The 15,863-nt window shown below is 40.2% G+C and overlaps 2 protein-coding genes across 2 annotated transcripts; both read right to left on the reverse strand.

The window, feature by feature from the left end:
• Nucleotides 1-1,023: 1,023 nt before the first annotated feature.
• LOC108790876 (fibrinogen-like protein 1-like protein) lies at nucleotides 1,024-4,925 on the reverse strand. The gene is made up of 2 exons (XM_018561236.1): nucleotides 4,838-4,925; nucleotides 1,024-1,686 (listed from the first exon to the last, which is right to left on the reverse strand). Exons 1-2 carry the CDS (start codon nucleotides 4,923-4,925, stop codon nucleotides 1,046-1,048), a joined length of 729 nt encoding a protein of 242 aa, XP_018416738.1. The 3' UTR covers nucleotides 1,024-1,045.
• Nucleotides 4,926-10,019: 5,094 nt separating this feature from the next.
• LOC108790877 (fibrinogen-like protein 1-like protein) lies at nucleotides 10,020-13,792 on the reverse strand. Its single transcript, XM_018561237.1, has 3 exons — nucleotides 13,650-13,792; nucleotides 12,756-12,859; nucleotides 10,020-10,681 (listed from the first exon to the last, which is right to left on the reverse strand). The coding sequence occupies exons 1-3, from the start codon at nucleotides 13,790-13,792 to the stop codon at nucleotides 10,020-10,022; spliced, it is 909 nt and encodes a 302-aa protein (XP_018416739.1).
• Between the last annotated feature and the right edge of the window lie 2,071 nt (nucleotides 13,793-15,863).

Consider the following 15,863-nt stretch of genomic DNA (forward strand, 5'->3'; position numbering starts at 1 on the left):
AGTTCTAGCTGGGGTTTACATTCCTGGTGTGGAAAAGTGGTGAGTAAATCCTGTAGTGTGGCCCCTCCACTAGGAGGTGTTCCTGGATCTCTGTCTCTGATGGAAAACCCGATTTAGATCTACTGGCATCCCATCTGTTCACCAACACTCTATGGCCCTTGCTAGACAGGCCTTTGCTGCACGAGGGGCTGCAAGAGGCTGATATCAGGAAAACTTCAGGTATTTACACTGCTTGTATTTAAAAAGTACATTTAATATATCTTAACTAATGCAGAGAGGCATTCATTTGTGCCTTTTATATCTGCCTGGAATTGAGCTTTGAAGTCCCATCTTCTGTACATCAGCCGGGAGATCTTGGATAAGAGAAAACCCAGTCTTACTAAGGTAAAGGAATGTTTTAGGGGCTTAGTTCTGACATTTAAATAAATTTGGTATCCACTATCTAAGGAAAATATGTCACACTGGTCAGGCTGCAGAAGCCAGATATCTTATATGGGACACTAACCAAAGCAAAAACAATTTTTGGGGGGTTTACTGGTGTGCATTAAACATTACAACTGCCATATCTTCTGGGGTTTGTTTGTTTATTTTGTATTTCTGAAGTATGGTTGTTGCTGACATGAGCTAACAGCACATGGATGATGTGTAGCACTGTGCATAGTAAAAGTAAAGAGGTTTTTAAAAAACATAATTTTAAGGCAAACAATGATTTATCTTTTATGTTCTTTAATTTGAAGGATAAACACAATATATATTGACAAACATTAATACTGCTAAATGTTTTTACAAATGTTAAGTGGACAGCCTGTGAAGATAAGAAACACCTTAGCATACAGGGAGAAAGTGCTCAGGACACATTATATAGAAGCCACCACTGTAAGTCTAGTGCCTTCATCATACATTTATTCACAAAAAAATGCAATGAGTAGAATGCAATAAAACAGACAGGAAGTTAATAAAACATTTGGAGATTCTTCCTATTTTGGCTACATAGGGGATGTTTTAAATGCCTGTACAAAGCTTCTTGAATGGAAATTAGACATTGCTAATCCAAATAGATGCAATAGTCTGCAGGACGTATTAAAATGGAAGACGCTTGGCAGTTTCCATTACAGAGCCCCTGCCAGTGTATGCCATTCTTGTTATTAAGCTTGGAAGCGAAGCAAGCTCCAAACCACCATGCACCACCATAACTGGAAGCACAGTTAGAACTGTAAATGTCTTGGTCTCTATCCTTAGTTGAGAACTTCATGTTGTCATGTGTGAGCCCTGCACTTACTGAAGACATGGCATCTCCTGCAGTGCCCGTGTAGCTGCCCAGCCTCAACCTGTAGCCATTAGCTTCATCATCCACACTGAACAGGTTGTAGTCAGCATATTTTTCTTCATTGTTATTGTCAAGAATGACAAATCGGGCCTGGTAGACCCTCTGCTTAGTAATTTGGTGAATATACTCAATCCCCAGCCAGTAATCCTTCTCAACATTGCCAAACCCATATTTGTAAGTACTCCATGACTCATCCCACGTAATCTCAGAGTTAAAGGAATTTCGCTGGATGACAATCCAGCCTCCACTATAGGTTGTCATGTCACAATACACCACTAGTGGATGTAAATCTTTGGGACGTATAATGTAGACTCCGTTCTCCTTGTCTCGTGGCACGCCACTGCAGTCTTTTGGAAAATCTATGACAAAAAAGAATCATTCTTACAAACAGAAGAAACCCAGAACACCATAAACATCTTAAGTAGTGTTTCCTGAAATGTCAAATGTAGCTTAAAGTTGCCAAGCTATAAACCTAGGAGCTTTTAAAGGAACACAATAAGACACATGAAAATGTCTATGTAATAAGCACAAGACTTTGTAGTAATCATTTCTCAACATTTTCAGGCTTATTCAGTAATCATTTAGAAACAGCAATCATGATAAGCAAACTCTAGTAGCTCTCGAACCAATCCAGAATTCAGTTTATGAAGCAGAGATAAATAATGGTTGCCTGGGTTACGATGCTTTATTAACTCCTCTTTCCTTTACTAAGTACACTAAATACAACTGTTTGTCTATCATTGCATTTAAAATGTCAAAACTTTTTTTTTTTCCTAGAGCAACTGTCAGGTTGTTATTGCTATCTCTGTTTGGGAAAATCTAAAATTGTAAGTTGCCACCAGAACAGGAATCAATGGGACACTTTTTCTTGTTACAACTGTCTAAGAGGGCTTGGCCCGCCCTTTGAAAATATTTTTTCTCATTTCCTCTTGTGTCTACAGGATGGGAAATGTTGGGAAATCTCCCTAATGAGACACCAAAAAAAAAACTTTACAGGTGTTTCAACCGTCTCATACTCTATGAAGATAAAACATTTAAAAGCATTTAACTTTGTCACATTATTTTGCAACATACTGGGTAGGGTGTGGAAGTGTTAAAACCCCATTTAGATTTTTATTGCTATCTGTGTACTTAATGGGGAGATTCATCTTTAGGTTTCTTATTGTGTACATTAAGAAGGGAATTTATCTAAACTGGAGCAGAAAAAATCTCGAGCAGTTGTCCAGGGCCACCAATTAGCTTCTATCTTTAGTTGGTTGATGTGAACAGCTGCTCCAGATTTTGTCTGTTCAGCATTGCGGTTATCGGAAGCACGCCCCTCTGCAAGGCGGGCTTGCGATTATCGCAAGTACGATCTGCCTGTCCAAGATGGGCAGATCGTACGTTTTTTAAATGATCTTACAACCATGTTTGTAAGGTGTGTGGCCAGCTTTAGAGTGAAGTTTTTTTTATCAGTTGCTTTATGGATAACTAATACGTGCATTTCTTTTAAGATGCAGTATTCAACGTATATATTTATATGTATCTATATGTTTATATACATAATTGATGTTGGATTTATACTCAGACAAACCATACTTAATAGCTCATCGTCATTATCATTCCTTGGTTTCCGGCTACCTTGACGTGTTGAAATGACAGAAACAACAGCTAGTATCCAGAGATGATGTAACATCCCTAAAAAGAAAGCACTAAATCTAAATCTAAATCACATTATGCCTAGAGATGACTGTATCAAGTCCAGAAAAATTGTGCATTTTATCCGTAAAGCATTCTCTGAAGAATTTAGCTGCAACGTTATATAAGGAACTGTAACTTATCAAGTGGAGAACAGCTGGTGGCCATTCATGCATTTTTGTAGTTTTTAAAATAAATATTGTAATGAGCCCAGCAAACGTTAATCAGCAATATAAATGCTATACCTTTTTCCTTTACCTAACTTAACTCTGTCACTAAAATCAGCCAACATGATGGCTGCTAATTTCATCACTAACTGACCATCCAGGCTCCTGTGGCAGAACAAGTACACAAGGCATCCCAGCATTCAACACACCTTAACAAATACTAGGTATGCTTTCATTTGATCAACATAGGCAGTCCCATCACTTATAGAATATAAATGTAGAAAAAAACCTGTTTTTTTTTAACATAATTCCAAAATCATTATTCAGCGCTTAAATGTCATGTGGAATCGCATAAAAAAAATGCAAAAAGTTACTTGTAATTTCAGTACAGAAGCAGGTGAGGGACAAGAGATGTTTAATTTTTTTGCTTAGTATTTGTTATATCACATTTAATGCTCTAAATTTCCATTAAGCAGGATCATTCCTAACACCAACTGCAGTATAATACAAAGATTTCCTTACAAATATGTGCAGTACTAATTTTTAGCACTAGAGGTCTGTGGAATTGTTTTGCAGATTGATTTAAGATGTAAACTGTTTGATGATTTGGTTCCTGTTTACACTATTTTAACATTTTTATGATTTAATAGTACTTCTTGACATTGTCTTTGTGTGAGTTATGTTTTTCATATTCAAAATATTGTATTCAATTTTAACAAGCACACAATAACAATAGAGAAGTAAATGTTCACAAATGCATTTAAAATAAATAAAATACAGAATGTAGGGCACTCCGCCCAATACAATTTGAACCCCCCCACCTAGTATACACCAAGTGCAGTGGTAGAATAAAATATACATTACAGGACAGGAGCAAATACTTTCCTTATCAACCGCTGAAATATAATAATAACAGCAGTGGGCAAGGAGTCCCCCATATTATAGGGTCAATAGCAGTAGTGAACATTAATGTAAAGAATACGAAGTGAAGGAAAAGAAAGGAGAAGAGATAGAGCAGCAGAGATGAAGAGGGTGAGGAGAAAGGGTAGCACCAAGCACCCAATCTAGGGGTCTCTTGCATTTCCAGAGGCTCAAATGTATGTCAAGCTCTCAGGGGAAATGTCAGGGTGAGTATAAGAAATCCACACACTCCAAACCTTTTGGAATTTCTTCTGCGAACAATAGAACACTAGACAGGTTTTCGTTAATGAAAAAATAATAAATCCTACGGCGGACATCAGCAAAGTGAGCTTGTGTGGGAGATGGAGGCTTAAAGTTCAAAAGTGCAAACCAGGGGTCTTTAGGAATAGTTTTGTTGAAAAGAGAGCGGAAAAGAAGGAACGTTTTGGACCACAGCCATGAGTTATTTTTTTATCTCTATACCTACAAAAAATTTTTTAATTTTTTTTTAGTTACAAATGATTTGTAAAGTTTAAAACACAAAATTATTACTTTAATAAATAGTTAAATAGACTTAAAGTCTGAGCACCAGATGAAAAAAACTTTTACAGTGGGGCCCCTCTGCAAGACCTGCGTGGTCTTCAGCTAGTTCCTGATTTACATGTGACCTGACCTGCTAATTCTGCCTACCTGTATAAGAACAAACTTGCCTCTGGACCTTTGCTTAGTAATTGTGACCTCAGCCTGTCTTTTGGATCCTGCTTACTGCCTTCTGCTTTGTACTTCTGTTGCCCAGCTGTCTCTGAACTCGGCTTGTATCCCAACTCTGCTTCTGCCTCCTGATTTGGTACCATGCTGCTCGGCTTTACTGACCTTGGCTTGTGTCTCAGTTATGTTGTTGTCACCTACACTGTCACTCTTCATCCTCATGCTCCCTGTCACTACTTCCAGTGGTGTTGGATAAAAGGTGTAAGTGGAGCCCCCTCATCATCTTGGTCTCCACCAGGCATTGGACAGCAGCACTAATAACCCTGCATTATATGGGAGGACTTCAAGGGACCACAACACAGAGCATCATAGAGTAGAGTGCCATAGCCTGCCAGAGTGATAGGTAAGGTTAATGATGCAACCATAGACTTAAAGAGTAATATTACCCACCAATTTAAAGACTCCCAAAACAGTTACTTTTAAGGCATGCCAACTGTCAAGGTTGGTAGTGTCCTTTTTTTAGCTCTCACCCGAGCTTTCAAGCCCCTAATTGGCTGGTGCCATTTGGCCTCCCTACAAGGGTATTTTTTTCGGGTGTTGGAGGTGGATTTAAAGCTATAAAAGTTGCCTGTAGTTTGTCAAGAAAATATATTTTTTTAAATTGTTACACCATATGACAAAAGATTTGGATTCTGTTTTTTCTCCATATTACAGATCATGTGATACAGGCAATGGTATTTTCATCTCATCATGGTGTCTGAAGCACATCTGATTTAAAGGTGGGCTACAGATGTGAAGGGGGTTCCTCATGTACAATGTGGGGGGGGGCTCTGATGTAAAGAGAGGGGCTTCAGATGTGCAGGGGAGGCTCTGATGTGAAACATATGAATCAATATAGAATTTATTGATATGTTAGCATGTCACTATCAAGCTACAGCATTGCTTTTTGCCCAGCACACCAAACATGCATTACTATTAAACTACTGCCTCCACTCCACTCACCATACCCCAATCTCACGATCACTGACTTTGAAAAATTACCAAGTTTATTGACAGGGGATGAGCAGAGGAATTTTGGCAAAATTGATTGTATAGTGAAAATACCAATTTCACCATCAGCGAAACATGTATACTTACGTCACCTGGCTTTTTTGGCAATTTGCTGTTTGCATTCCACCATCAGCCTCCACAGACTCCCAATTAATAGCACAGTTCCAGCTCATTGATAGTCTAGTTCTCAGCCAGCAGTTGTACCCCGGGGAATACTTCTGCTAGGATTGAGGTGTACTTTTATCAAGTTCTTATCAAGTAATAGCTCTTGAAAAATAGATCTTTTAAAAGCAAATTGATTATTTGGAAAACCTTTACATGCATATACACTCAATAGGGTGTACGACTGTACCCGTAATATAATTAATGGATCGATGTCAAGGGACACAATGTTACAATTCAGTCTACTACAATCTGCAGTGTTAGTGTTGGAGACTTACATAGAAAACACCAAAAAAAGCTGATCTTTAACAGATGATCATTCAGTAAAAGGTGAAAATGATTTATATATGCTTTAGTAAGCTCTACAGTACAGCATTGTGATATTGCTTCTAGAGTGACAGGATCACTTTAAATGAAACATATTAATCATATTAAAACTGCATGTGAAAGTATGATTACAAGGCAGAGTTGCTTTTATATATTTCTGTCATTTCTAGACTCACCCATTTGAGTTGACTGATCTTCACGCGCTGTGAATTGCTGTACTGCTCCTCTTCTCCTCTGTCTTTCTATGTAGAACACCAATTGTGCCATGCCAGAAGTACAAAGTTCATATTTTTTTCAAGATCTATTCTAATGGAATGATTTAACTCCTCAACAGCTGATAATGCACAGTTCCCAAACATATTGTATGTTTACCTACATATTGTTTTCTCGGCTTAATGCTAAAAGTGTAATTACGATGTAATGTGTAGCCCTTTAACATCTGAAATTTGAAATTCTTTATAAGTTTGCTTTAAGTTTCCTACCTAGCTATTTGGCTGGCTTGCTTACAATGGATTGTCCAAACCTTTATGTTAGTGTTTTTTAAGGAATTACAGAAAAACTGTGTCTTTCTCCATCCTGTTACAGTGACCATAGTCATAGTTACATAATATTTGAGGTTGAATAAAGACACAGGTCCATTGAGTTCAACCTTTATGTGTAAGTGTGTGTGTAGTGTGTGCATGTGTGTATATGAGTCCCTTTGTGGTCTTAGGTGTTAAGAGTACCGGTACCCCTGTATGTTACGTTCTCTGAGGAAGGTATCTGCTCATGGCAGTAACCATCTTCCCATGTCTTTTTTTACAATAGGTTACCCATTAGACCTAAACATGGCCAGAACTTACTAACAAGTTCAATGGGGTTTGATGCTAAGTTTGGGCTCCATGGACTTCAAGCTGGATTTGCTGTTCTGGCTGAGATTTGCTTATCCCTAATCCTGGGTTAAATTTTCATCAAGGATGTTATCTATATGGAGTTTGTATGTTATTAACTTGTTTGTGTGGGTTTCCTCGGGTCTGTGTTGCAAACGCTGTGTGCAACCGCACATGATCACGCTGTCCTGGAATGCGCGTCCCGGGATGACCCAAGTGTGCGCCTGGCCTCTGATTTGGTGATGTAACTTCTGTGTTGCTTACTGTTTGCTGGAGAGTAAGTGGTACTTGGGGTATTTCTGCTTTATTTATTCTTAGGATCTGCTGCTCCTGCTGCTTCTTGATCATAACGCCACTTGTCATCAGATCAGGTGTGTGTATGGGTGGATGGGAGTTCAGACATGAGGAAACAAAGCCCTATCTCTACCCTCTACCAAGATGGTCACCTCCACAATAATTAGAATGAAAAAAGGAGGAGCCACCTAATGAAGAAGAGCCTAAATGATTTTTGTTATTTGTAAGAATAAAAGCATCAAAGTGCCAATAAATTTGGGGGGCAAACACAGACCCTCTTTATCAGGGTTTCAGGTGTAATTCAAAAGGGGAATCCTCTGGGAATTGAAGGTAAAGTTACAATGATAGTGACCACAAATATAAGTGCACAGGTAGCAGTTGGGAGAATGCTTGTGTTGGCACTTTGATGCTTTCATTCTTACCAATAAAAACTCCTTGGGTCTCCTATTTGGTTGGTGGCACTTCTGTTTTTTGTTCGAATCGACTTCTCCGGTGCCCCCTCCTGCCCTCTGTGAGATCCCTTGTAGGTGGAAGTGCAACCACAATCAAGCAATTGAGCCCCACAGAAACCCATATCACAACCATGGGAGAGTTACAATCAAAGATCACACCGACACTCACTCTTTCTCGCATTTGTATTTGCACAAAGAGACACAGTACATGACAATGATTGTCTCAGTGGATGAGACAATCATTGCCTGTCTGTCTGTTTGTGTGTGTATACATGTTGTTATGAACATCTATACCCCTGTATTTTTGTAAACTTTTGGTTTTCTCCCTGTTTTTCTCTTCCTGTAACATAGTTGTTTTTTTTTATTAACTGTTGATCCTGCCAGTAGAGCCATTATTTTCCCACTTTCTGTACCAGAGTGAAAACCCTGTACATTCTGAAGGGGATCACACAGTAGTGTTGCCACCCTGATGATGAACAAATGTAAAATTACATACATGATACAGCAGTGGTTCTCAACCTGTGTAACCTCAGGACCCGCATTTGTCCTTGGTCATTAAGTTGCGACCCTAGTCGCACCACACTGAAACACATGGCATTGCAGTACCGTGAGTTCCGGTGGGGACGATTGAACTCTGTGTGGGAGGTGAGGTTGGGGTGCCATTCAAATGAATGTCAACACAACGCACCTCCCACACCAAAATGTGTGGTAGGTCCAATTGCGGGGTACAGTGCGTTAAAGGAGGACTATGGGGTCAGGGCTTTTCCCCATAGTTCTCCTTAGGGTAACGGGAGGACACAAACTAGCGTCACCCTAGGCTCAGTATACCGCGAGCTACAGCTCGCTGATGTGACAGTCTCATTGTCACAGGTCGGCTAGAACTATGAGGTGAGTGAAAAGCACTCACCTCATAGTTCTCCTTTAATTGCAATAACACACTGTACTAGTGTGAACAGGCCCTCAAAAACACTGAGACACACACAACCACAGACACATTCTAACACACATACACACTCCTATAAATTATTATTTATTTATTTTTTTAAAGATCCACTACCTTAGGAGAATTGGAGTGGATCCTCAGCCTGGGGGCCAGTGTGGGCTCCTGTGCTGTGATGGAACTCCATCCATATGTGTATCGTATGTACAGCTCCCCTGTGTGCCCTGTAGAGGTACCAGAAGCAAGAATGTGACGTCACTCTGGTCCAGGCACCTGTTCAGGGCATGCATCGGAGCTGTAAGCAATGCAGGTATAGATGGAGCTCCCTTGTGGCCATACCCCAAGACTGCACCACCTCAAGCTGCCACTCGGTGCCGGGCAGCATATTTTGAATGGCTGCTCGGTGCAAGGACTGACAGTGCTGGGCTACGGGGAGTCTGAGGTGCCTCTCTCCTAGCACAGTGGAAGGCACGCAACGACCCACTGAACAGTTGAGTAACACGTTAATACAGAATGCCACTAGCATTAACACAGCAGTGAACGTCCCAACCTTTCCAGCAAAAGTGGCAGTTAAAGGGCTGAGACAACCCATATAACACTGTCAGGGTTGCTTCTAATGGTCAGCTTTTATTTATATAATTACAACTATTTTCCAAAAGAGAAACAAATTGTTTCTGTAACTGCCTAAAATGTGTTTGCCTGAGCTAGGTCTTAATTTGTTAGTCACTTTTGAGTCCATCAAAATGCACTGGTCCAGCTAATACTACCCTCTCCACATGTTGATCATGCTTCTGTCCTAGAGTGTCTATGCTGCTCCTCCATAGAAACAGCGGAGGAGTGATTGCAGCGACCCTCAGGCAGGAAATATGCTAGTGGATGGGTCACCAGGTGAAAAGAAAAGAAAAAAAATCCTAAAAAACAAAAACTAATGCAGCAACCTCACTTAAAGATTGGTAAGCTGCAATATATTGATATGATACACTTTAATAATAACCAAAACAGCTATTTTTTTTCTAAAGATACACATTGAATACACATTCTGGCATCAAACAGCTTTAAATTGTTATGAGCAAATAATCAGAGTATATATTTTTATTATAGACATCGACTGAAACAATATACAGTATAAGAGGGTCTATAATGTAGTTAATCATGGTAAATGCAGTAATCTGCTGGCCGGATTAATACAGTTGATCCCTTGCAGTTCCCGTTACAAAGCCCATGCCAGTGTATTCCATTCTTGTTGTTCAGCTTGGAGGCAAAACATGCTCCATACCACCATGCACCACCATAACTGGAAGCACAATTAGCACCAGCATGAGTGTCCTGGTCTTTGTCCTTAACTGTGAACTTCATGTTATCATGTGTGAGTCCTGCAGTTACTGAAGACATGGCATCTCCGGCAGTGCCCGTGTAGCTGCCCAACCTCAGCTTGTAACCATTAGCCTCATCTTCCACACTGAACAGGTTGTAATCAGCATATTTTTCTTCATTGTTATTGTCAAGAATGACAAAACGGACCTGGTAGACCCTCTGCTTAGTGATCTGGTGAATATACTCAATGCCCAGCCAGTAATCCTTCTCAACGTTGCCAAAGCCATATTTGTAAGTAGTCCAGGACTCATCCCATGCAATCTCTGAGTTAAAGGAATTCCGCTGGATGACAATCCAGCCTCCACTATAGGTTGTCATGTCACAATACACAACCAATGGGTGAGGACAATCTTTGGGTTGGATAGCATACACTCCACTTTCTTTGTTTCTTGGGATGTCACTGCAGTCTTTTGGTAACTCTATAAAGGAAGTTTCTTAGATGTAGAAATCAGTAATAAATGGAAAGAAGCCTAATGGCATGTCAATGCAAAGGATATGTACATTTTTCATTAAAATAAGCTCAGCATAAATAACAAAGAAATGGAAACTAAGTGTGGGAACTTTGGTCAATTGAAAGTGGTTAGGCTTCTGCTGGAGTTGCAGAAACTGGTTGTAAGATGCTGTCTGTTTTCGAGTGCACAATCAGTTTAACTTAAATGTTATAATTTGCCCTAGAAATATGAAATAAAAAGATGATTGGTTGCAAGTAGTCATGCAAACTGTTGATTTCCCATCACTTCCTGTTTCTCTAACACACCCTCACACAGACAGGAAGAGAGGGGAAATGCACATACACAATAACCAGATGTGTATGATAAAGGTTTATAAAGTGACACTAAACTCAGGAGTTAAATCTTAAAAATGCTTTCAAGTGCTTTAACTATTAACAAAAATGTATCTTATTTGTGTATCACTCGGCTGTAGATCCTCAAATCATCTCTGATTTCCTGCTGACACTTTCCATCCTACTTTTGTTGTCCCTGTGTGTGTTTTAAAGTAGCCACCACTCCAAGCTCGCTCCCCTGATGGACTACAATCTCATGTTAAGTTGGCTGATTTGTATTGAAGTTATAGTCTATCATGGGAGCGGTGACTACTTTACAAGACACAGGGACCATGGGGACAAAAGTAGCCACCCTCCAGAAGGAAGGACAGTGTCAGCACCAATTCAGAGATGATTTGAGGATCTACAGCCGAGTGATACACAAATAAGATACATTTTTGTTAATAGTTAAGGTACTTGAATACATTTTTAAGATTTAACTCCTGAGTATAGCTCCCTACGCTATCCAAAACAGAATAACACACTTTTGGCTGGAGTTATAATCTATGTCTGTGCAAAATACAGCAAAAAATACCCAGTACTGGCAGTTCATTACAGGAGGTTAGAAGCTCACTTTATTTCTGACAGGATCAACTCATTTGTTTGTTAACAGAGTTTTGAAAGCAGCAAAACATGGAGTAATGTGAATGCATTTCACAGATGTATATTTATTCCTTAAAAAAAGCCCTTGCAGTGGGGCTCCCCTAACACTGCAAAAGTGAAATACTTGTTTATGCCTAGGGTACCAGTTAATATGACTTTTACTTAACTAATCCCTTGCTCCTGCATGCTCCCTTTATGTTAATGAGACCCCCGTAGCCTCTTCTCCTCAGCACTCCATTGGTCACAGGCACTCTGGCTTCATAAAGTACATATACAAAAGGATACTGAGGGACAGCCCACAATCCAAAGCATCAGAGAGAATAGTTGAGTGCCAGCTGCTGTGGGGGCTAGATATTAGTCCTGGGTACCCTGGGCATAACCAAACATTTAACCCTTGCAGTGGGGGGGGACCCCACTGCAAGGGTTTTTTTTGTTTTGTTTTCTATGGAGTTCAGCTCTGAAGTGATCCTTACATTGTGCACAAAGCACCCAAAGGTTAAATCCCTCCCAAGCAAAACAAAAAAAGAAAGGTTTTGGCTGGAGTTAGGCTTTTAAATACCCTGTACTAATTAGTATTTAATTAAAGTAACCCAAATTCTATGTGCCAGATTAATCTTTTCCCACAGAAACTACAGGGAGGTGCACTGCTGAACTTTTCAAAATGAATGTGCAGTTTGAAAAGTTCTGCTGTGCACTGCAGAGTGCAGACCAATGTGCATGTTTCTGCCCATTGGTATAGATTCAAAGGATCTGGTACAAGCACACATGGCAGAAGGCGTATAGTATGGACTCTCTTATTCATAGGAAGACAAGGTAGAGAAGATTATTGGTCTCTTAAACATTGTCTATCTTTACCACACTATAGCCAAACCTTTGCCATGAATGTCAGCATTGCCTGAGAAGATATTAGAATCAAACAAATAATTTATTAATCTACTCAAACCCAATTAGGAAATGTACAAGCTCTCTCCATAATTGCCCAAATCTTATCCATTTATGATTCAAGCTGTCAATTCTTTACAGGGGATTTTACAAAAATAGACGCATTGTTTGACTTTTTGTCGAAAAATAATGCACTCTACCATACTTTTGTTTTCGTGGTTTTCCCCATCTCTTGGTTTTCTCTGAGCATGGCGTGTTGAAGCTGTGCTCACCAAAGCCAGAATCAGAAGGTAATTTAAGATCTCTAAAAGGATATAAAACAGATTGCATTATTAACCAGGCAAGATGTCCTCAACATCACAACTCAGAAAAGAAAATCATTGCATTCCATTCTCATGGGGCGTGTTCTTCCATACAGCATGGAGGGTCGGTGGTTGATGCGTCCCGGCAGAGCTGTAGCTAGCTCCTTTTGCGCCCGAGGCAAGAACAGAAAATTGTGCCCCCCAACAGACGTGTGATGTCACCCGACACCGCGCAAGCGCAGTATCATGTGGCGTCATGCACCACGCCTCCAGGATGATTGTACGTGGAATGTGCTGGTGGCTAAATCTAAAATAACATAAAAATGTGTTTCGTTTGACGAACCTATTAAAAACATTTTTCGTTTCCGTTCATTTCGTCCAAAACAAATTTTTTGTCTTAGCACATGTATAATAATATATGTGCATTAGTGTGTGTGTGTGTGTACAGTGCTGTCACTTCAGGATGGCCGAGAGGTGAGGAGAGAAAGAGCCGCTGGCTGTCAGATCCTGGCCGAGCGGCTCTTTACTCACAACTCGGCCATCCTGGATGACAGCCGCCCGCTGGCTACAGTGCTCTATTTCTCATTTCGATGCCTCTGCCCATACAGGTGGGGGAGAGCAGCGGGGATCCGAGGAGAAGATGGATCCTGTGCCGCCCCTCTTCTCCCTGCCGAGCCGCGTTTGTGTTGGCCACCTGGCACCCCTGTTGCCATGGCGCCCTGTGCTGCGCCCCCTCTCAGCTGCATTTGGGGCGAGTGCCTCGCTCGCCTCATGGTAGCTATGGCCCTGCACCCTGGAGCTGCGGGAAGAAGTCTGTGAGGATGCATAGTTCTTGTGTCTCCATTGAGTTGCATGAGCTGCCCGCACACTTCTTCCCGCAGCTCTGGGTGCATTAACAACCATCCCTCCACGCTGTAGGTAGCAACACGCTCCATGTGAATGAGGCCTTAATGTGTACAGGATTGGAGGTGCCCTTCCTGTTGGTCATTTTTTACTGCAGTTAACGGAGATCTATAGTTTAATACTGTTTTATTAGACATATATGTGTGTAATCAGATTTTTGTAATATAAATATGTTTAAATAATTTGAAAAATGTTTCTCAATAGAGTTCATGAATACATATGTACACGGGACAGCTATAAATCTGTTTGTGCATGCAATATGTACATATATATAAATATATGCTGTGCTTCCTAGTTGATTTGCTAAACGGGTATTTTTGTCCACTTAGAAAAGTCAATGTCAGTAAATAAGGGGAACCTGATTGGATATTCAAAGCGCACACAGGTTTGTCCTATTAACTAATATTTACTTTGCAAATTGAACATACATACTTTGTTAACCAGACAATTCACTAAATCAACCTTTATGCTGTATGTTCCTTACTGTTCCTTTTATTTTGCAATCACTGATTGAAAACCACTCTTAAGGTGGCCATATACCTGCCGATTATCGTACGATAATAGCGGTAAATCCCGCGATCGTACGATAATCGGCAGGTGTATGGAAGGCGTGCGACCGTTTCTACTGTACGGTCGCACGTCTTTTGTCTTACGAGCATGTTGGAAAACCAGCCGAAAATCTTACGCACACTGCCCGCTCAGCATTGCAGTCATCGGAAGCCCTCCCCTCAGCGGGGCGGGCTTGCCATGATCGCAAGTACGATCTGCCTGTCCAGGATGGGCAGATCGTATAAGCTTTTAATTACCTTTACAACCATCGCACGACTCAAGTTGTGCGATGGCTGTAAAGTGTATGGCCAGTTTTAAGCTGACCATACAATTCCCGAATGTTTGTTGTCAGAATACATATCCCGGCAGGGCAGATTCGTCCATCAACAATGTTTACTATGGATGGAGGAATCTGTTAGATTTCTTTTGTTCTTTTGCAAACAATTTTAAACAAAAGAAGTCAATGCATGAATGACCAGCTTTAATCTCTCTCTCTTTCTCTCACTCTGCGATTATTCATGTAATCTCAATAGTCAGCCAATCACATTAAAGATATCTTAGAAATGCTGATACAATAATGACTTTACAATACATTATCACTATAAACATTTCACTTCTACATAGTGCTTGTCAATCTACATAATGCTTTCTATATTGACATAGGCATTATCTATAATATACAGAGCATTTATTTGGTTAAAATACAGAGAAAGAAATAGAATTGTGTACTTACTCCTGATATAAGAACCTTATCATCGCAGAACAAAAGTAAAATTCACATAAATGACTAATGTAGGCAACCTGCGCTCTCAGTAAATCTCACAGACTTACCCATCTTGCTTTTCTCGTACTCTGAACTGTCTTGCGTTTCTTGTCCTGTTTACTGATTTGTCTTGCTTTTCTTGTACTCAGACTTTACAATAAATAACATTGTAATATAGTTCTGGCATTCTGCAGATGGCTTATCAGTGAGAACAAAGTAAGACGTGCAAAGTCTTTTTTTATGTTTTAAAGCATATTGCAAAATATATCTATTATCTCCCTCTAGTTTATCAGCAGATAAACACACAACATGGAATAGGAAACCTTGAATAACTCTCTTGGAGGTTAGGAAGGACAATCAAGGTTAAACAAGCTGTTTTTCCTGCAGACCATCAATGCACCAAGTCACTCTATCTGAATGGTTTGTTGCTGCAAGTGTCCCTAGAATTCTACTTCTTTGCTGCTACTATCTCCCAATGTTCACTATTGTTTAGGCTCACCCGATCCGATGCCCAATGCAAGTCTATGGGCAGCCGTGTGAGCGTCCGTTTACACCCAGTGACACCCGGGTCACCCGGCCCCAGCTGAATCACAGCAATTGTGTACAGAAAGCCTGCAGGTTGCCATATTGCATTATGACAGTTTTAGAAAATTACAGCAGCTGTAGTTTTAAATGGAAAGGCAATTTTAATAACATTGAATTACAAAATTGATTGTGTAGCAATTATATATGCTATATTCATTTTTTTATGATTCTTTCATTTTAATTTTTTGGAAGTTGAGTTTCTCTTT

This window comes from Nanorana parkeri, unplaced genomic scaffold (assembly GCF_000935625.1).
Source record: "Nanorana parkeri isolate BGI_ZX_2015 unplaced genomic scaffold, ASM93562v1 scaffold509, whole genome shotgun sequence".
NCBI lineage: Eukaryota > Metazoa > Chordata > Amphibia > Anura > Dicroglossidae > Nanorana > Nanorana parkeri.